Raw genomic sequence first — 22,960 nt, 5'->3', positions numbered from 1 at the left:
AATCGCCCCCCTTTCTATTTTGTAAAGAAAGACAATGCGCATTCGAACACGTATTCCTGTTTAGACTAACGTGTAATACGCATGTGCATGCCGTCATCGTTTTCACAGATTCACCTTTTTGAATTTTTACACAGAGATGATAATGGTATCGAGTACTTTGATATAACCTATTCAAAGTTTGCGTTCTCAGGCCACCAAAACAGCCGTGTCATGCAAATTAACGTCCAGAACGCATTAAAAGTTTTCTGTTTTCAGTTCAAAAATGTGTAAGCGGCCCCTAAGTTAATAACTAATGATTTTTACAATACAATTGAATCAATCGAAAACTTACTTAAAGGATTAGTTCACTTCAAAATCTTTAGTCAGAAAGAATTTTAGATGAAAGAAAGAAGAAAGAAGTTTAATAAATAAACTGCAGCTAGTCCAAAACGAGAAGGGGTTCAGCGAAAAATCGGCAGCTGGCAGCAGGAAGTTGCTGCCAATGGCAGCCGACAGTACCTGCCACTAAAACCGGACGTCGGCTGCCGTTTACTACCAGAAGTAGGCGGTACCTGTCGCTTTTAGCCACCGGAAGCAAGGCAAATATAGAACGAGTGATTTAATGAATAACAGTCTTATCATAATTGTGATTTTAAATGATTACATTTTACTAAAGTAGATAGGCTAGCTGACTTTTTATAAACAAAATATATGTATATCATATATGTATATATGTTGAATTTGGTAGGTTGTTATAAAAAAAAACAAAGTGTGATGAGTTTTAAACACATCCCACAAATTGATTCATGATGTAATTCAGAAACACTGAGCTGGTCACAAAATGTTAACTATGTTTTATTGAGAGTGAATTTAAGAGTGGAACTATAAAGACAGAATAAATAAAGAATCACTTCTCCAGCAACTGGCACACGTCACTTCAGAAACCTGGTTGTGTGTGTTTTTCAGATCTAATCACTTTTATTGTCACATTAGCAACAGCACATGCACTGTGGTAAGCGAAAGTCTGAGAGCAGTGCAGAATACAATTGGACATACTTAACAGGTAACAATACACATTATACACAATAAATAATGTACATATTATACACACAATGCATAATAAGATGAATGAATGAGGCACATAGTGGTTTCATATGAACTGATGTACACCCAAAGTGCTTTACAACCATGTCAGGGGTCTCTCCTCAACCACCACTAGTGTTCAGCATCCAATTATACACATTATACAGTTACAGAGGTACAGCGGGTTGATAAGTAGGTGATGGCAGAATTGATGGTGTTAAAAGTGCAGTGCATAATACATTAGGTTCACTTTTGGTTGAAATTGTGTAAAGTGTGGAGTCTAAAGTGCAGTGTATGGCATAGCATAGAGTGGGGTTGTAAGGCACATCAGTTTGGGTTGTTTAGCATCCTGATAGCCTAAAAGAAACCATTCCTCAGTCAGCTTGTGTGGGACTGGTGCTGCAGAGAGAGCAGTCCGTGGCTCGGGTGGCAGGAGTCACTGATGATCCTCTGGGCTTTATACACCGTCTGGACGGAGGGAAGCTCAACTCCTACAATGTGGTTTGAAGGTCACCTGCAGTGCAGTTTATCTACCAAGTGTTCTTGATGCTCTCCACAGTGCAGATGCAGAATGGTCTAAGGATGCTGGGGTTCATTCCAAACTTCCTCAGGCACCTGAGGTATAAGAGAGGTGCTGATGTGCTTATGTGTGCGGCTGTGCGCAAACCATGTGAGATCTTTAGTTATGTGAACTTAAAGCTGTTGACCTGCTCCCTACAGGCGTAAAAGGTGACAGGGTGTGTTCTCTGTCCTTTCCCCTGAAATCCACCACCAGCTGATTATGTTGTTGATGTTGAGTTAGAGATGGTTCTCCTGGCACCAGTGTGTTTCTTGAAGCATCTCTCTCCATTTTCCTCTTCCAGTGTAGCCTAGAGGATTCATAAGAAAACTGTGACACGAGATTTACATGACCTTATTAACAGTAGTATACATACATGCACATCCATGTGAATACTATTCTTATTGCATTTTGCAATCAAATACCTATTAAACCGTTATCGCCAGATAAGCAGTGTTTAAAGGCTGCATCCTCCGGCGGTCGCATCTGAAGCCTGCATACGTCATAAGGCCGTCTCATTTAAAATAAAAGTGAGTAGGACACTCCAAATGCGACCTTCGAACGAGTCCTTCTTTCACAGGAATTTGGAGTGTGCATGAGCTCTATCCTTCACAGCTGGAATAACCCACATTTCTTTGCGTCGCCGTTAACAACCGTCATTTTTTTTATTTTATGAAAAGACGGCACCTCGCCAGATATACATGCAAGTGTTGATGTGGTGTTTAAATGCAATTAGTTCAAGCTTGTTTTTTGTTTTTTAAGCTCGATTACCTCAAACAGATAGTTTTGGTAAACAGGATTACAACTGTTTAGTGCTTGTTTAAACGTTTAGAACAGTACATTGCTGACAAGATAGGAAACATTTCATAGTCATTTTCAAGTTATAAATAATTTTTCATTCATATAACTGGCATGAAAGCGCAAAGAGGCTGAACGTGTTGACATAGCAGCGTGATACTTCCTGCCTGTGTGTCCTACGAAGGACATCTCAATTCTGATTGAGGACACTCTGTATACTGCATCCTACACAGGACGGAGCCTTCGAAATTAAACGAAATGAGACACAGCTACTGACTACAGGTCTCTGATTCTTTTTGGTCGACAAATGTAGCCTCGGAAATGAGACAGCTCCTGATAAAAACTCACCTGCCTGTACTTGCTAACCCTGAAGACACTGGTTCAGGTGTAGTTGATCAGGGTTGGAGCTGAACTCTGCAGGACTGTGACCGAAACTGCACATCTCTGCTCCAAGGCCTGAAATGGAGAGGTCATATAAGGGAGACATTCAAAATGTTTACCTGTTGGTTTGCCTCCAGGAACAGAGTTGAGAAACACTGGTCTAACCAGCAAATGTGTGCTTTCACAAGAATGAGTTCCCACCAGATTTTGTAATGCAAATATACAAGACCCAAGTTTACAAAAGCAGGATCACAGCACCTCAATGAGCACATCAAGTAGCATTTCTCTGGCAACAATGAGGCATACAAAACTAACAAAAATGAATGACATTGTCATTAAACACTATTATTTTCTAAATATCACTACTTACAGTTACTTTCCTTAATACAGAATGCACATCCTATGGGTGCAGTTAGTACTTAAGAAAAACATTTATTCTGTATTTTATTCAGAAAGATACTGTATACGGGGGAAACACTTGAAATTAGCCCGTCACACTGAATGTGCTGTTACCTTGTCTGTTGTTTCGTCTCCATCAAATATGCCCTGTGTGTTCCTAGAAAATATTATTTGGTTATTACTAATATTCCAAAATTTAAGTCAAAAATATCTTGAACTCACATAATCTATTCCTTCACTTCTTTATTACTGACACCAGCAGATTCACTGGTAGGAGTCATGCTGAAGCACAGTAGATACATTCAAAATGACATTTAAAACGTCCCAAAATACTTTTGATAAATAATTACAAAATATATTATGCTTAGTAAAGTCAAACCCCCAGTCCAGCGCAATATTCAGTGTAGTAGTGTTTTTTCCCCCACATTCTTATAACAATTATGAATATAAATCAAACTAAAGATTTGAAAACACCTAAATAAGGAATATCCCATTGTTTAACAAATGATTAAACATGTCCATCATTAATGTTGTGTTAGAAAAGCCTGCTCTTTTACTTACATTTCTTACCATAAACATACATATTCCACAGTCTCCAGTGTTGACTCTTCTGTTTTGACAAGTTAATGTTTGAAAGACATACTGCGGCCGGTGATGCTAATTAAATGTAAAATACAAGACGCAGCTCTTTAAACAATTAACTCAGGTATGTCGTTCTCTGATTTTAAAGTTAACTAACCTAACGATTTTTCGCGAATGCCAGGTGTTATTTATTTATGATGCCTATCAATTTACTCATTCGAGCTCTGCCGACATCATCGCTGTTTACATTACACGCTGCAGTCACCGGTCATCATCTGATTGGTTGTTGTCACTCTATGGGGGCTAGTGATTGGAGATCGAGAAGTGGCAGGTGCCGCCTACTTTGGCAGGTTGCCTGGCTGCCAACGACTGTCTTCCGGCTGCCAACGACTGTCTTCCGGCTGCCATCGGCAGGTACTTCCTGCTGCCAGCTGTCGATTTTTTTTCTGAACCCCTGCTGTCCAAAACGCAGCATTCTTACTAGAACCAGGAAGTATGACCATATAAGCCTAGTTCTGTCAACACTATTAAACATTGTATAAATCTTAAATTTTTTATAAATAATAGATACATCTTTTGCTTATTATTTCGCTCCCCAGTACTTGGGCAAGCTCATTACACTCCACGTCTCAAAATTCCGGAAGGCATTGGGGGTTTTCTATTTGAATTGAGGATGGTGTTGTTTAAGTGGTGCCAAATTAAATAACTGTAGGACTGTAAGGGATATACTCCCCAAGAAAATAAAGGAAATTAGCATCTGAACTCATTCATACAGTTAACATCTCCATCCGAGACAACGTCACACTGAGTGAATCATCTACAAATGACACTAATTTACGCCTTTCCTTCCACATGAACCTTCCTCCAAACTCCTGGTCTTTTGTCAATAGAGGTCTATGGAAGAGTGATTACATGTAAATTCCCATTGTTAACATATGTTTACATTTAAAAGAGATTTCTGTCTTATTTAAAGAAATGTTGCAAAGAGATCGGGGGACAATAGTAGGCCTCTAACCAGATTACAGGCCCGTATTGTTGGGTGTCCACATTCCCAGCATTACGTAATATTCAGAAAGTCATGAATCCATCTGTCACCCTTTACTTCAGAGAATTTATGTCATGTATGAATTATCTTTGAACCGATTATGTAATTGGCATTATATATTTACCTGACTGATAAATTGTTACGTTATGATTTACTCTGATTTGCTGTGAAATTATTCAGCTTATGTATGGGTATAATTTCAACAAAGGGTTAAACAGAAAAATTAAATGTGTGGTTAATCTATTAAATATAAATGACCAAATAACCAATTGGCATTCTAACCTAAATTCAAATTATGATTAAATGGAGTCAGATAAAGAGGCCCTTTTTGCCCAGCTGAAAACACCAAATGCACATAACCTTCCCCGCCATCGTTAGCCTCCATTTGGATGATTTGGCTGGGCTTACAATAACTGGACAATCACTTTTCTTTCAAGAGCGGCTGTACAGCCAAAACAATCTTTGATGAATTTCCTATTATCACTCTAACTGTATCATTGTGAAACAATCTGTATTGTAAAAAGCATTATATAAATGACGACTTAAATGGACTATCAAAAATAAAGTGTCACCCAATAATTTGATAAATATTTAGATATTGTTTATTAAATTGTTTTTTTTTTGTTAAATGTTGGACTTCCATGTGAAAAGACAAATACAGCAAAACAAACTGAACTATATTACAGTCTGTGATTTACTCTTAACATATCGTTAATGTATCATTTTTGCTTTGCTAATGAATTCTGGTTTCTTTGACAAAATATAAGAAAATTCCAAGTGCTATCTCCATGTTTTAAAGACAGTCTTTTAAAAGGGTTTAAAAAAGGTGTTGACAATACCACAAAAACAATAACTAATATATTCAACAACAAAAAATTATGGCACATTAATCCACAATCTGAAAAAAAAAAAAAAATCAAGATTTTTTTAAAAGCTACACTGTGTGATATTTTCCCCCATCTAGTGGTGTAAAGGTGTATGACCATCCAACGAATAATAGTTTCTGTTCCTCTCAATTCTGATTTCGTTTGAACTCCTACGGTGGCTGATTTAGTCCAAGATTAACATGGCAATCCCCCTCTTCACATTCGACACGGTGCCACAAGTGTTAAAACGTGAAAGGCGAAGCTTGAATTTACGGTTATGTCCCTCTTTGGCTAATGTACTTTCAAGATGGAGGGGCAACATGGCGACCGGCATTCGAACCCCTCACCCGTATGTATTTTCAACGGCATATAAACTTATGAGAATATTTTATTACTTGAAAAAAGTAAATATACATTAATGAGCACATATATTTTTGAAAGAACTAAGTGTTTTTAGCTAAGAATAAACTAAAAAAAAGTTACACAGAGTAGCTTTAAAGAAAAAAGCCACATCAGTGCTTTAAAAGAATTAGCTACTCTGTTTGAGCTCATTCTCACTGAACTTTGATCAAGGAAGGAGGGAGAGATGTAGTTTATGAGAGAGTGAGAGATTTGGTTACACTCTAACTCCGGGAGAGAGAGAGAGATGTCTTGGCACCTTGAGCAGCTTGAACATTGTGATTGGTTTATTCCGTGAAGCCCAGCCCCAGACTCCTGAGTCACTTCAGCACAGGCTGAGATGGGATCTGTGTGTGAATGAGAGCGGATCGGTGAGCTGCAGAGGTTATCATGCTGATGCATATGTTCCTCGTCCTTCATCTTCAGGTGCTCGTCATAGCATCTTCATCCTCCTTTGAGGAAGACGGGAGCAGCGAGAGGGATGATGAACACAGTAAAGGCGAGTATATCTGCATGTGAGCGTAAAAACAGTTATGCATCCATCAGTGTAATTGTGTATTATTGGGAATAATCCAACCTAAATTCTACTGTTACAAGTTTAATTTTTTGTTGCACTCTAGAAGAGCTAAAACTTGCATTACAATAAAAAAGGTTGAAGTTTAAGGTGTAGTCAGACATAATCAAATTCATCACAGAAAAATCATGTACACAAGCTCTGTGATGAATTTGACTGTCTATCTGACTACACAGAATTAGCTATTATTATTGAAAAAAAGTAATTATGTTTTGTATAATTATGATAAAATTATGATACAATTAGCAAAATCTGTAAATTATGAAAGTGAGATGATCATGATAACTTCAACATGGCTGGGTGGTTACTGGCTTTCATCTATATGTGCTGCTCTCTGATTTTAACACAACAGGTGCATTCTGGGACACATAGCCTACTGATATAAATTTCACCTACATGAGTAATTATCACCTCAACACCAGCATGAATATATAATCTCATATATTGTTTAATATTTCTTTAGCAGATTTGATGTATCTGGGAATCTTTATTGCTTTGTTAACCTGTCGATTATCAAGGGAAGGGTGTGTATTTACTATGTTGCTAGTTAATGTTTGATTATTGTTAGCTTATTGTGAAATAGCTCATGAAACAACATGTCATTGATAATGTGTGAATATGAAAATAGATAGGGAACAGGAAAGTTTTTCTATCGCATCAATAGGCTACAGTAAGTCAAAACACTGCAAAAATGTAAATTATCCTATACTCCATAAAAAGCAAAGATGTAGTTTGCAGTAATGAAGAGAGAAAATATCATCCTCCTTACCTTTATTGAGTTTTGTGAGTGTCAATGTAAGACATTCATCACATATTCCTGGAAGATGATGGTGCCCATGAGCTGTTTGTGGTTTCTTGTGGTTGGAAAGCGTTTGGTCTACGTGACGCTCAGAGTGTACCAGCGTCTCCAACTCATCGCTTCCCGTAGAGACACACTGACACAAACCTGAGGAACTAGAAACGTCATTAATAAGTTTTTGTGCTTGATCCCATGCGAAATTGGCTAACTGTTAGATAATTCCTGAAAGTGTAAGTGTGCATGAACGTGCATGGGAAAGAATGTCTGGTCACATGAAATCTCCACCGGTAGCCTATTAAATCTGTGCAAGAGTTAGTCAGGAATTAAGTCATCTGTACAAATAACGCATAAAAATGAGAATTCTGAATACAGAAAATGGGACATAGCCTACATGAAATGGGGAAAAAATAGCCAATGAAAAAAGAATATATACACTTTTACAACTTGGTTTTACAAAAAAAAAAAAAAAAAAAAATTAGGCTAGGCCTGCAGCAGCCTATATTATGTGAAAATTGGGGGTTTACAATCTAAAAACTAAATTAATCATTTTGTGTTTAAATTCACTAAAAATGAAAGTCACTTTCATAAAAATATACTTACGTGTTGGTCTAAAATTTCACATATGGCACATTAATTGCCCAACAACAAATATTTTAGAAACATGTAACGTATTATTTTAGTCAGAATTATTGCGCTCCGCTCCGTCTGTTTGCTGCGCATGCACGCGGCGGCGCTCGTTCACCGAAGCATGAACTTTAAGAGGAGATTCACTTTTAGAATGCTCGTCCTCTCTGACAGCAAAATTTACATATTTGCATGACTTTCTAAATTTACATATGGAGAACATGTGAAATGTAAGTTAAGCACTGAGGAAAGGACCACATTTCCAACGTAGCTATTAAACACCGCATCTGTCTCTCAGCACAAGTAGGCTAGCTCTCTCTCTCTGACAAGACAAGATGCTTTAAACTGCTTTAAACTGGGTTAACTATCTAACTTTATCCAGTAATTTTGAAGCCATGTCACGTGTCATGTTGAGGACAAATTATCATGCACTTTCCCTGCATCATCTCACTCTTACTGTAGCCTATCTGTGTAGGCTACTCCGATATATTTTTTTTTAGCTGCGGTCGTAGATAATCAACTGTTCATCGATATAAACGGTATTGCCTCATTCCGCATCGTCTCTAAAAATATATATATAGGCCTATAGCCTAGGCTATATATCTCGATATATTGTTAAAAAAAATCGATATACCGCCCAGCCCTACTCTTTGTTAAAGATGATGTGTTTTGATACGCTCAGCAGCGGCCTTTTCAGTGGCCTGAGCCTTGAATGTGTTTTATGCATATCAGGTTCACCGGTCATCTCAGCATCAGGCGTCTGTACTGGAGCACATAATGCTCACATTGACTGCACTGAATGAAGGAGGGATTGTGTGTGTGTGCTGATGTGTGTGAATAAGGAAAAGATACTGTCTTTCTAAATCCTGCTCATTCACTCAGAATAACCAAACCTGTTCTCACAGTTTTTCTTCTACCTGTGTCTAGATTGCTTTGGAAGGACTAAAATAATTGTTCAAGGACTACTACTTTCTTGTAGTGTGTTAGTATATTATAGTAATAGCTGATATTATTATTGGTTCTTGTAGCATTATATAGCCTATACACTAAAAGATTGTTGAAAGTTTGGAAACACTGTTCTTCGAAGTCTTCTTAATTTATTTGCATGACCAGACTGTTTTTATTCGTCAAATAAAAAAAACAAGGGAGTCTCTAAATAAGGTCTCTAAATGATCAACATGATCAAAATTTTGCCGAAAAGCCTGTTTTACTCAATCTACCACAGTCCTTCTGTCATCTGATTGATAGTTTAGATTTCAGCAAGTAAATATGGGGGTAATATTGTTGCATTATTCCAAACAAATATATTGTTATCCACAAAAAAATGTAAAGCGATTCACAAAAAATAAATAATTCCACAAATCAACAGAATGAGATCCACAAATATATGCAGGAGTTTCACAAAAATAAATTCGATTCACAAATAAATACAATGATATTTGTGAGTAACAAAAAAATCCACACATGTCAAAAACACACAACTCTGCCTTGCATAAGTTGCATTCATTTGTGAATCGCTTCCTGTGCATTTGTGGATCTCGTCTTGCGAATTTGTGGATCGCAGAAGAGCACATGGACTTTGAAACATTTCTACATTTCTTTGTATAATGACATGGGTATGACATAGGTATTACAAGGAGAGGGAGAAATATGAGGACATTGGCCATGTCCCCACTTTTCAAAATGCTTATTAATCATACAGGATGAGTTTTTTTAGAAAGTAAAAATGCAGAATGTTTCATGTGATGGGTAGGTTTAGGGGTAGGGGCAGTGTGAGGGGATAGAAAATACAGTTTATAAAGTATAAAAACCATATTACGCCTATGGAATGTCCCCATATGTCACAAAAACAAAAATGTGTGTGTGTGTGTTTGTGTGTGTGTGTGTGTAATAAATACGCTTCCTTGACACTTTACACAGTGCCATGTAGACATCCTGCATGTATGTGAAACTTATAGTCTATCTATACCACCAAGTAAAAATGGTTCAGGAATGGTTTGAGGAGCACAATGAGTTTGAGGTATTGAATTGGCCTCCAAATTCCCCAGATCGCTATCCAATCAAGCATCTGTGGGATGTAATGAACAAACAAGTCCAATGCATCGCAACTTTCTGGACTTAAAAGATCTGCTGCTAACATCTTATACCGACAAAATATTGTTCGGTATATACCTGATCTATTAAACTAAGCATTTAAAAATCATCTTACTAAGATGTATTATCTCCCCCCCCCCCCCATTTATAAGAGTCAAGCTATTCAAGAATGTCTTTATTTTCTGACTTAATCTCTTTCCATTCTTCACAGGTTCTTCTCATCAGCACCAATGGGGTTACCATGGTAAATATATACTATGAATACCAACAATGACTTTTTAAGAGTTTTCCTTACAGTTTTGTTCCTAGCTGAATTTCTTACTTAGTAGTTAACAATCTAGTTCCAGCATTATAACAGTCAACACTCATGACCAGTAACACTGTAATATTGCATCATTGTATTCATCATTGTATTGCATTGCATTATATGTTAGAAACTGAAATCTTACAAAGAATATTGGCAAATACTAATTTCTTACTTACTAGCTAACAGTCTAGTTACAGCATGAGTCATGACCTAGTAACACTGTAATATTGTATCATTGTATTTTTGTTTTTGTTTGTATTTCTGAGGAATGTGAGCATTTTAAGCAAGGTGTTAAGGTTAAGCTTGCAGTACTCAAGTTCGTAGCAATGTATTATGCCAATACTTCAGTTATTTACCAGTTATTCAACTGGTTTAATGTTTGTTGATCTATTTTAGAACATAACATGATTTAGTCTGGTAGCATTGTGCCATAATCTGCTTGTTTATTATAGACTGCCAAGTCAGTGTATTGTACTAACTGAAACACACACTAAAAAAAAAGTGTGTTGGATTTACATGATTTAATTGTGTACGTCGGTCCCACATGAACCAGTTAAGGTAAACAAACATAATTTGTTAATGTAACTTCAACATCATGGAATGAGTACATTTTTAGTGACTCAATTAAGTAGTCTCAAATTGAAATTTATATTGCTCCCTGACATGACTTGGATTTAATTTCAATTATTTATTTATCCACTTCAATTTCATATATTTTATTATTACACATCTGAATTACAATAATGCATTAGCCGGTTGACACACAATAACTAGTAATAGCACACACTATCACCTTAAATGTTAAGCATTAAAAGCTCCTTCAACAAAGCTGTATTGGCATCTGTAGTTTTTAGTCGACAGCCTAAGCAAATGCTCACCTTCTCCACAATGGTAACATACTGCAATTTAAATTGTTCTAATAATTCCAACATAATTGAATATTAAACAGTATTAAACGCAATCAAGTCTCCCCCTTTCTCATCTTGCTCAAAAAATACATAAAATAAGATTTTTACATATAAAATAACATTTAGTCTCTCTTGATTAAGCCATTTACAAAGCATGCTGGGAACTCACAAGCCCCGCCCAGTTTCAGTTAAAGGGTTACTTCAGCGATTCAGCATATGGCTTTGTATTATAAACCTGGATTTATGTTGGATTGATAGTATTTTTTTGGCCAGAGGCTAAAGACTACAGCCAGTAGAGGGAGCTATTTCCGCATGTTTTCGCGTGGGGGGTGGGATCGCACTCACAGCTCAGCTCGCAGCTGCAGGCATTCATGTAAAGTGAGTGGTTCAACTTCTAAAATGAATTCCTATGAAAGTTAAGCTTCTAGAGTCATGAACTGAAAATGTGCCAGGCTGAACACAGGCTGTTAAATCAATTGTTACATCTTTTGTTGCACCATCAAAGTGTGATTCTGCTCTTACCTCAGCTTTAGTGATTAATGTAATCTGACTCCTGTTGAATTTGTGCCGTGACTCTCGTTCAGCTCACTCACACCTTATTGAACAGACCAAGCCTGCAGTCTCCCTCTCATTTACTGAAGCTTTCGCGCCTCGATCGCCCCCCGGTGACTGGTCCCAGTATAGCCGCCCCTCTGTGTTTTCTAATGGACGCGAGGCAAACTAAATAATAAAATTACACTTCAAAAATGTTTCCCCAACGTTAGTTTATGTCACTGAAGGCAGTTATCATCACGATGATTTCATTTCAGGTGTTCGTTTTAAAAATAAGTTTAGTTTGAGTTAGTTATTTGATGCTATAAAAACGGGGGGGGGGGGGGGGGTGACGTCATGATTGACAGCTGAGACAGACGGCTTCTCTGAGTGAAGTTGTCACTGAGGCAATAACTGACTTTTTTCGAAATTTTTGGGAGCAGATTAGAGCTTTAGCTTTAATTTCTACATTTCCATAACTGTTTATTTCACACCAACATTATTAATTGTTCTGCATCTGCGAGAGTGTGGGCGGGCTTTTGATATCGCGACTGTACTTCCTGCTCTACTTCCTGCGCTCTACTGCGGAACTCCGGTCCCGAAATCGCTACTGCGCAGACTCGGTCCCAAGATGTCCGTGCCGTGCAAGGGTGCCTGAAAGCTTCAAATCTGCCAAGCGGAAACGGATGATGTCGAGTCGTCCATATTTTTTTACGGTCTATGGAACAGACACGTCTGTTCTCTAACTAAACTAATTTTATGAAAATGAACGCGGTGGGCAAGTGATCCAGTAATGCAGTAGCTGCGGCTTTGGGAGTGTCCTCGTAGGGCAGCAAAGTAAATGAATTCTGGGAATTGTAGTCTTTCATCCCCATGAGACAAAAATACATTTTCTGTCTTTTCCCAGTCTAGAAGGCACCACATTCAAAAATAATTTCTCATTTCTACTACATTAATGATCCAGTTTAAATACAAAGCTTAATGATAAACCACTGAAGCAACCCTTTAATGCAACACAAATCAAGTAATCTCAACACAAACCGATTAAGCAAACTTCAATTTGACTTATATTTAAGTGGCTTGAACACAATCAAATTAAGTTAAGACAAAATGTATAGCTTTAGCTCATAGGAAAGCTCTTTAGCTCATACATTTTAGCTCACAAAAAAATGTATATGGCTTTAACTAATTTTAAGTAAGCAATTTGAACAAGCAATGAAATAACGAGAACCTTAATAGTAATGCCATTAATTAGCCCCCTGCTAGCCACTATAAACATTTGCTAATTGTATTTGCAAAGAAATGTAACCTGAAGCTGTATTGATTAGTGATTTTTATATTTACTCCAATACATTTTAAGAAAATTTAAAGGCTGTTGTATGTTATTGCTTTTCATTGTCTCAGATCAGGACGCATGGTCATCAGCATTTGAACACTGCAGTGGAAAGTCTCAATCTCCAGTCAATGTAGACACTCATAAGGTTTTCTATGAGCCCAGACTCCCTCCGATTAAACTGGAGGGTTATGATCTCACCGGCTCTTACCCTCTTACCCTCATCAACAATGGACACACATGTAAGTCAAGGCCCCTCAGCAGTGTGTGATTTAAACATATGATTATTATTACATTTCTGTTGTCAAATAAATCTAATAGGCCTTCCTGAAACCCTAAAACCCCTGGTTTAAACTTTAAACCCCCTAATACCCCTGTTTTTTTTACTGTAGTATTATATAATAAACTTATTTTTACACTGCTGTTAACTTTCAGAAGTTGTAAAGATTCTTTCTATAATTTAAATACATTTTACACACCTAAAGTATTATTGTATTGCACGTCGAATATTGCATTATTTAACAAGTTATTACATTTTTCTTCAATATCGTGCAGCCAAAATAATCTAATGTACTATAAGTATGTTGGGCTGCTCAATAAACAAGAAGTTAATATTAAGTAACCTAAATTTTAAACACAGTATTGTCATGTTGCTTTGTGTATTTTTGCTTCACCCAAAAATCAAAAGTTAAAGCGAAATCAATTGATACATCTTTTTTTTGCATACAATAGTGTTTTATTTCTGAACAAATCAGAGTTTTTGAAAAAGTCAGTTGAGTAAATAATTCAATGACTCACTCATAAAGGCAGTCACGTTTTGTTTCTCAATGTGTTGAGCAATTTTGTTGAGTGAATTTAATCTTTAATCTAAAATGCCAGGTTTATGACCAAAGGTTAAAAGTTTAAAAGAGTAGCTTTAAATAATACTTAAAAAATACAAATACCGTTAAGGAATTAATCTATAATTTATTTACCAACTGATTTTGCTGTTGATTTTCAAAGATTGAATGTAATCAAATAAATGGCTGTCATATATGAGAATAATTTGTTCAAAAAATAGTCGCTTGGAATAATTTTATTATACTTTTAAACCATTTTTCAAAGCCTAAAGAGGTCAAATGTTTATAAATAATTGTGTTCTAATTTAATTTTCTGTTCCAAAAAAGAAAGAAGGTCATATGGATTTAGAATAACACACGGTGAGTAAATAAATATTTTTAATTACAAGTGTACTCTGTGTCGTCTGCCTATTCACTCGCATGCAACATTTGTTGTGCTGATGTGAGTTTGTTTTAGCATTCTGTTCTGTTCAGGTCACTGTTTTTGCTCTGGGTTATTGGAACAGACTATTCTTCTGATTTTTTTACTTCTTTGTGTTTGATGTGAAAGGTCTACTATTTTGCTGCCATATGTTGATTTTAATTAATCTGAAATGCATACTTTTTATGTTCTTTTGTCAGTGCAGCTGAGCCTGCCGAGCAGCATGCGTATGGTGAGGGGATTTGATCATGTTTATGTCGCAGCCCAGCTTCACTTTCACTGGGGAACTAAAGAGGTCCCTGGTTCAGAGCACACCATAGATAATGTCCATTTCCCTGCTGAGGTGAGTAGAAATAAAGGAAACAACCCCCAGTAAAAAAACTATAGCCACTTTCACACATGCAGCCTTTTCTGGAAAATTTACAATGATCTTTTATCGTTTAGAGAGTTCTTATATAAATGATGCTATTACTGTTTGCAGTCATGTCTGTGACTCAACTGAAAACTGTTGTCAGATTGAACAGAGAGTGAAACTGAAGTGTTCTTCTCATCTGGGCAGGTGAAGATATTTTCTGCCAATTATTGATATCACAGAGTTAAGCAGATTCTTAGTGCTGCTGTGTGAATGATATCACTAAAACGACAGAAAGTCTTGTGTGAACAGCAGCTGGTTTAAATTGACCAGAAAAGGCAATCCAGCGATTTTAAAGCAAAAAAAGTGGTTTTAAAAGGTTTGTGCACCCAAAAATGAAAATCCTCCAATGATTTACTCACCCTAAAGTTATATTAAAAATGTCATTATAAGGCTCTTCCAAGCTTTATAATTGCAGGGACTGTTGGGTCATTTTTTTAAGTCTTAAAAGTGCATCTGTCCATCATACAACTGATCCACGCGGCTCCAGGGGATAATAAAAGCCTTCTGAAGCAAAGCGATGCATTTGTGTAAGAAAAATATCCATATTTAAAACTTCATAAAGTAAATTATCTGCCTTCCGGCGAATCTCCTTCTGTATTCAACTTACAAAAAACGTAGTGTAACCTTAGCATTTTGAACAATTTTTATGACAGATAGATATACTTTTATGGACTTCAGAAATGACCCAACCATCACTGCCATTATAAAGCTTGGAAGAACCAGGACATTTTTTAATATAACTCTGATTGTGTTCGTCTTAAAGAAGACAGTCATACACCTAGGATGGCTAGAGGGTGAGCAAATGGGCTAATTTTCATTCCTGGGTAAACTAACCCTTTAATATGTTAAAGTGGCTAATGTAAAGCAACAGGCAACAGACGAGAGCAAATCATGCCATTCATTGCTTTCCGTATGGAATTCCCAAACCAATCTCATGAGAAACCATAACTATTGAATTAGGTGGAGATATTGCATGAATTCATACAATGTGACTGATTTTTATTTAGTTTATTTATTTATTGATAGGACACTTACAGATGTTTATTCTAAAAGAGATTCCACATCACACGTCTCCCTCATATCTCAGCTTTCATTAACAATTAATCCATAAATTAATTTCCCCCTACAAATCAACACAGATACAGATCTTATACACAAAAATCTACAGATTCTTTATTTCCTTGTCATAAGTGATTACAAACATTAATGTGTGACATATTGCATAATATTATGTTACAACAATTCCCTTATTTCCCCAGATCCATGTGGTTCATTATAACTCCAAATATGCAAGTCTGACTGAGGCTGCTAGTAAAGCTGATGGATTGGCAGTGTTAGGAGGATTCATAGGTGTAAGTATTTTGACTAAAACCTTTCTGGCTACTGTAAAGTTTTCCAAGCAGCGGAATGTGGTTTGATAAATTCCAAGAAAGTCTTTGCAATACATTTGTTAGTATTTTATTTGGACTTTTTCCTCAACAGATTGGCCTGCATGAAAATGACAACTATGAAAAGATCCTTTCTGCTTTAACAGACATTAGCACAGAGGGTAAGAAACTGTAACTAATGCTAATTTTATACTGAAAGGGTGGCACAGAAGCACTTCTGAAGTGACATTTAGGTGGACTGTTTAAAGGGGTACTTCAACGCTGGAAAGATGAATCTGTATTTAAACTGGGTCATTAATGTAGTAGAAATGTGAAATTATTTTTGAATTTGGTGCCTTCCAGACTGAGAAAAGACAGAAAATGTATTTTTGTCTTATGGGGATGAAAGACTACAATTCCCAGAATGCTTTGCTACCCTGTGAGGCCATTCCCAAAGCCACCGCTACTGGATTACTGTGACTGAGTTAGAGAACAGACACTACAATTAAAAACTGAACGTGTCTGTTAAATTTAACAATTAAGTTGCGCATGCGTCTCACAGCAATAACTCAGATTAGGAGTCATATTACATTTAACGTCATAAATGTAGATGAGAGCTGAGGAAATCGCGACCACATTCACAATGCGTGTTCAGTCTGGCGCGTTTTCAGTTCATGCCTTTGGAAGCTTAACTTTCATAGAAATTAATTTGAGAAGTTAAAACACTTAAATTGCTTAGCATCCGTTTAAATTAATGCCTGCAGCTGCGAGCTGAGCTGTGAGAGTGAGATCTCAATCCCCCATGCAGGAGTTGAAAAACATGCAGAAATGGCTCCCTCTGCTGGCTGTAGTCTTTAGCCTTTGGCCAAACATTCCTCTGATGATGCAAATATCGTCAATTTGCGTCACGGGAGGAATTTTTCCAGAAATAATATGCATAAATCTCTCGTCTCAGGGGGATATGAGGGGGGAAGCACAATCATTTGATTATACTCCAGGGTTTCTACTGATACAAAGCCATATGCTAATTGCTGAAGTAACCCTTTAATGGTGCTAAAAATTTAAAAAAAATTGCGTGCTCAGAGGTGGCATAAATTGCAATTAAATTACAAATGTATTCTTTGACACTAGTGTTGAACTGGGCCCATAAAAGGACCCAAGCCCACTTTTGGGGCCCTTAACATGCTCAAAAAGGGCAGGGCATACGTTGACATGGAAGTAGTGGTCCTCCTGGGGGAGAATATATATATATATATATATATATATATATATATATATATATATGTTCGATTTAAGCGCTCATGTGCTTTACATAAAAGGGGGAATCTCCTCAACTACCACCAATGTGCAGCATCCACCTGGATGATGCGACGGCAGCCATATTGTGCCAGAACTCCCACCACACACCAGCTGATTGGTGGAGAGTAGACTGAGTGATGAAGCCAATCAGGATATGAGGATGATTAGGAGGCCATGATGGACAGGGGCCAATGTGCAAATTTGGCCAGGATGCCGGGATTAGCTACACCCCTACTCTTTTTCCAAAGGACATTACGTCCTGGGATTTTTAACGACCACAGAGTCCGTTTTGGCCACAATCTTACATAGCCTAAATGTTTGGCTTTCATGTGGAATTGGATCTAGAGACCTGCACTCCATGGGACCCAGCACAACCGAGTGCGGCACGGGACAATATTTGATGGGTGAATGCGGGTGCAGGCGCGGGCGGCAAGATATATTTGTGTGCGGGTTACGGGAAAATAAAATTATTTGCGGGACTCCCGCAAAGTGGAAATACAGTATCTAAAAAACAAGTTTCTGAACCAAGTGAAGATGGATTATCATCTAACCTGATCTAATGGTCTTTTTTTGTCAGAGTCAAACACTGAGGTTCCTGGTTTTAATGTGCGCCATCTTCTGCCAGACAGCCTGGAGAAGTTTTATAGGTACAATGGGTCCCTGACGACCCCTCCGTGCTTTCAGACGGTCAGCTGGACTCTGTTCAATGACTCAATCAAAGTGTCAAGAAGACAGGTCAGGCAGTTCTCACAACCTCATAAACCTCGTCAGAAACACACAAAAGGGCATTATGTCATTTACGGCATTAGTTGATAACTCATCCAACTAACTGCATCCTTGTTCTTTCGTTTGTTAGCTAGCAGCATTGGAGGACACACTGAAAACTGAACACAACAAGCTTCTCTCCAAAAACTTCAGAGCGCCACAACTTCTGCACGGGAGAAAAGTGCTGACATCTTTCCACCTGGTGTCCACTTTGGGAAGTATGTACTGTACAATGTACATTAGGTCTCTTTTAGGTATTTTAAACCCGTTACATAAAAAGTAATTTCAATGTAGATTGGTCTAATTTGAATCTGAAAATATATGTTTATGCAACTGGCCCCTGATTTTTTTCTGGCCCCAGTTTTTTTTCTGCAACTTACAGTGGCCCCTAGAAGTATTTGGGGTCTTATGAAAATGTCTAAATTTTAAATGATGAATTAATAATTGTAATTGTGTACATACACATTCTGCAAAAATGGGTTTTTGCAGCTATTTGGGGTTGGAGTAGTGTAGGTTTAGGGTTGGGGTTCGTTCAATAGTGTAATTAAATATGATTACATGCAGGTACCAACATGTAAAAAAAAACCTAATAACTAGCGCTATATCTTTAAATCCAACAAACATCTAAAGGCCACTTGGTTGTCTCAAGAAAATATTGAGTAATTTCATCCATTCAACTGCACTGACACTCTCATCTTAGAACAAAATTTAAATTGAATTGAAAAATGACAAGCTGGAAAATTAGCCTGACAAGCCAGACCCACATCAAGATGTTGGGATTTGGAAACTCACCATTGACAGGGCTCAATTCGAGGGGCGGGATAAACGGTTGTCTTTCAAACTCACTCTTGACACAATTGGATAGAACCATTTAGAGAAACGTGAAGCGGAGCTAGTTGATATATTAAACATTCACTGTATCTGCTTGGAAAAACACATCTTCCCTTCTTAAGAATGACTTCCCTTCTTAAGAATGATAACAGTGCCGTTCTTTGTTCTTTTCTCAAAGAAAAGCTTAACTCCAAGCTTCAAGTCTTCCAGAGACTAAAGCTGATTTGAAAGATTGCTGTTCGCCAGCTTCTTTGTTTACTAGTAGCACGCAGAACCTCCGCAACTCGGTCGTCATTATGTTAAGCCCCGCCCAGGGGCGTTTCTAAGATTTTTATTTTAGGGGGGCTCAGCCCCCAGTGAGGGTAGGTCTGTAGAAAAAATGGTAACACTATTTAGTTTAGGGTCCAAATTGCGCTATTAACTAATAGCTTACAAACATGCATACCCAGAAGATATTGGCTGTTTATCATTACTTATAAAGCAAATATTAATACCTTAATGCATGGCCATACTGTACATGCTATTATGATACCCAATAATGTAGGCAGGTTTATAATAACCAAAATCCCAAATGTTAGGGGGTTCTAACATGGTCCCCCAAGAAAATATTGATTTCTATGATCTACATATGAGCATTTTATGATGTTCTGAAGGCCAAAAAATTTGATAACAATAGCTTGAAAACCATGTCACTGGGCAGTAAATTATTTGTCTTTCTTATCTCCACATCTCTCATTTTCTCTGTTTTTATCTTGCCCTGTATCTTCATAACGCTGAGCTTTGACTGTTTTTTTTCCGTTTTTGTCAGTGAATAAAGTGAACATATGGTTTACATATTAACATAGATATTTATGTTTCATGAATAATTTTCTTAGACGCGTTAATTTACTGTTTATCAAAGTTTTAAGTTTATTAAAATCACAGTATGAACATTCATTAGGCTACTAATCTTATGCCCAATACAGGCTGAAAAAGCTGATGTTTTTTTTTTATTTACTGAATGTTACAAATAGAATAATATTAATTTACAATATATACACATTCATTATTAAACTTACGCCTAATCTGATGAAAATGGCTTTGTTAATATTTTCTGTTCGTTAAGGCCTACATTAGAATCACATTGGCATATTTCCAGTTAAAAATGTCTAAAAATTAGACACAAGTTTATTAATTTGCCTAAATATTTTTTTCTTTTGATTAACATTTCTGACTTAAAGCAGAAGCTGTCAAACATGAATGTTTAATTTAGCTGCATTTATCTTACTTGACGTCGAGTTGCTCTGCTAAAATTTGCGCTCAGCCTCAGCAGTTTCTGTGTGACCATAAAGCCCGCCTACTCTGATTTGATTGGTTTTATTAAATATTTTGACATTGACGAGCGGTGACAGACCATTGACGCTCAGATTTACACACACACACACACACACACACACACACACACACACACACACACACACACACACACACACACACACACACACACACACACACACACACACACACACACACACACACACACACACACACACACACACACACACACACACACACACACACACACACACACACACACACACACCTCTGCTTCTGACGTGCGCTGCGCTCTGCTCAGAGCCGCTGTGGATTGGAGAGACAGACTAAAAAACGGGACGAAGCCGAAGCCTGCCGCCAGTTTCATATGTTTTAAAGGTTAATCACATATTTTTTAGGGGGGCTGAGGCATAAATTTAGGGGAGCTGAAGCCCCCCTAAAAAGGGCCTAGCGACGCCTAAGGCCCCGCCCACTGACTCTATACACGATGTGATTGGCCTGACCAGAGTTTGGTTTTTACAGCTCAGAAGTCTATTGAGAGCTGCTAGACGACACTCGCAGCAAAAAAGATTAGCTACCACTAGGGTGTGTCTAGATTTCTAGGCTACTGGAAAATGACACTTGGCACAGAAAAACAGAAAGCGTTTTTCCATTCCAATGCACTACTTTTCCATTGTTCTTCTATGTAAATGCAACTTTAAAAAAAAAAAAACGCCTCACGAGACTTTCTATTTTTTTCCCCATTTCATATTTTTGATTCACACGATGACAACATCAACACAGTTGTTGAACTAAATCGAATCATCATTGATTTAAATGGGGTTGAATAATGACACTTATATTCTGCTGAGCTGCTTTACAGCTGAAATGAAATGAATTTTACAACATTAAACTTGAATTGATGTTGTTTTTCACAGAAACCAAAGAATCTCCTGAGCTTGAAACAAAAGAAAACAATGTCCTGAAAACTAGTGGAACCCATTGTAAGAATCTACTATAATGTATAATATAAATCTGATTACAAGTCAATTGGAGAAAATTGATATCAGACAATGTTTCCTGTGGTAATGTTTCATTTTGATTATTGTATTTTGTTCACAGGGCACATTCTGGCCATTACGTTTGGCGTTCTCTTCGCCATCACATTCCTGGTGTTCTCCATGTACATATATCGACAGCAGAAAAAGTTCTCAAAGTATGTTCATGCCCATCTGATTCATCAACGCTTAATTTAAGTAACTTTTACTGCTCTCTGCTTTTTACTGAAGTACAAAATACTTCACATGCTTCTCTTTCTGTTTCTCTGCAGGTTTAAAAAAGACCCCAAGCAAAATGTTATTTATAAACCAGCTGCCAAAGACATAGATCAAACCTCTATTACTGTAACATGAGCCACATTTATTCTGAAACATTTTTGTCTTGTTTGTTTGTTGAGGAAAGAGTCCTGAAAGTGAGATTTTGGAATGAATTTCCCAAGCAAAATCTGGTTTGCACATTATGATTGTCTTTGATTAATCTGTGATTAATCTTATAATTATACTGTATAGTTGTATGTTCTGGTATGTTGCACGTCACTGTGTGTCAGGATATTTTCTTATACACTCTTAAAAGGAAGGTTCCAAAAGGTGTTCGCAGAGATGCCAAAGAAAAAACATTTTTGGCTCCTCAGAGAACCTTTCAGTGATCAGTAAAAGAACCAGTTTATTAGAAGAACCTTTTCCATGTTTGAATAAACTCCCAGTCCTTCACACAACACAGACAGTAGTCACTGTCCTCTGCGAGTGGAGTCTTATGTGAAGCTGTGTGACCAAACAGATGGAAAACTTCCTCTGTCGTTCTCTCGGATGATACTGCAGGTGTGTTTTAAACATTGTCCAGAATAGTGAACATTCACATGAGCATTCCTGTGATTACCAGTACTGCTTAGGACCATTAAACTTTGAAATGTGAAAGCTCTTATTGTTTCTCATTTATGAGTTACATTATGCCATATATATAGGAAGATATGACAGGTCATGTAGAGGATTTGTGTGTATTTCAACACAACTCTGTTGAAGACTGACTATGAATTATGCAATTTAAAGCACTGGGGTGGGAGGTCACAGGGTCATTTATATATTGACAGAAGGGCAGAGACCACATGACCCTGAGAGCCTAACGTGTCAAAGCAGCACATATCAGTAAGTTAAGTTAATGTAATAACTAACATTAAACAGCAGTGCTTTAACAGCATTTACTGGTTAATGTCAATTTCTACATAAACAAATAGAGTATTGGCCAAAAGTGATGTGCAACCTACAAGCTTGATTAAACCATTGACATGTAAGGAATACTTTTACTAATATATATAAAATAGTTGTATACACAGACACACACATACATACACACACACAACATTATGACCAGCTTCCCAGTATTGTCTTGGTCCACCTTTTGCTGCCGAAACAG

At 37.2% G+C, this 22,960-nt stretch overlaps 1 protein-coding gene and 1 long non-coding RNA gene across 4 annotated transcripts; one reads left to right on the top strand and one right to left on the bottom strand.

Annotated features, from left to right (window-relative positions):
* Nucleotides 1-927: 927 nt before the first annotated feature.
* Nucleotides 928-4,235, bottom strand: LOC137062244 (uncharacterized). Of its 3 annotated transcripts, XR_010901215.1 has the most exons (4): nucleotides 3,761-4,235; nucleotides 3,314-3,356; nucleotides 2,768-2,875; nucleotides 928-1,931 (listed from the first exon to the last, which is right to left on the bottom strand). It is a non-coding gene; the product is annotated as an uncharacterized lncRNA (long non-coding RNA). The 3 variants fall into 3 exon arrangements; XR_010901214.1 differs by having other exon boundaries at nucleotides 929-1,931; nucleotides 3,314-4,235; XR_010901216.1 differs by lacking the exon at nucleotides 3,314-3,356 and having other exon boundaries at nucleotides 929-1,931.
* Nucleotides 4,236-6,419: 2,184 nt separating this feature from the next.
* Nucleotides 6,420-22,495, top strand: ca9 (carbonic anhydrase IX). Its single transcript, XM_067433436.1, has 11 exons — nucleotides 6,420-6,590; nucleotides 10,394-10,426; nucleotides 13,333-13,503; nucleotides 14,722-14,864; nucleotides 16,196-16,288; nucleotides 16,419-16,485; nucleotides 18,180-18,337; nucleotides 18,459-18,585; nucleotides 21,430-21,495; nucleotides 21,614-21,707; nucleotides 21,822-22,495. Exons 1-11 carry the CDS (start codon nucleotides 6,482-6,484, stop codon nucleotides 21,901-21,903), a joined length of 1,143 nt encoding a protein of 380 aa, XP_067289537.1. The 5' UTR covers nucleotides 6,420-6,481; the 3' UTR covers nucleotides 21,904-22,495.
* The last annotated feature ends 465 nt before the right edge of the window (nucleotides 22,496-22,960 follow it).

Source organism: Pseudorasbora parva, chromosome 23 (genome assembly GCF_024679245.1).
Source record: "Pseudorasbora parva isolate DD20220531a chromosome 23, ASM2467924v1, whole genome shotgun sequence".
Taxonomy (NCBI): Eukaryota; Metazoa; Chordata; class Actinopteri; order Cypriniformes; family Gobionidae; genus Pseudorasbora; species Pseudorasbora parva.
This window is presented reverse-complemented; position numbering and strand designations above follow the sequence as displayed.

What these genes read in the sequence shown, in the direction of transcription:
- ca9 (XM_067433436.1), top strand. Translation starts at nt 6,482, where the DNA reads ATGCTGATGCATATGTTCCTCGTCCTTCATCTTCAGGTGCTCGTCATA. An exon ending in GGATGATGAACACAGTAAAG is followed by an intron (nt 6,591 to 10,393) that starts GCGAGTATATCT and finishes CATTCTTCACAG; the next exon opens with GTTCTTCTCATCAGCACCAA. An exon ending in GAAAACTAGTGGAACCCATT is followed by an intron (nt 21,496 to 21,613) that starts GTAAGAATCTAC and finishes TTTTGTTCACAG; the next exon opens with GGCACATTCTGGCCATTACG.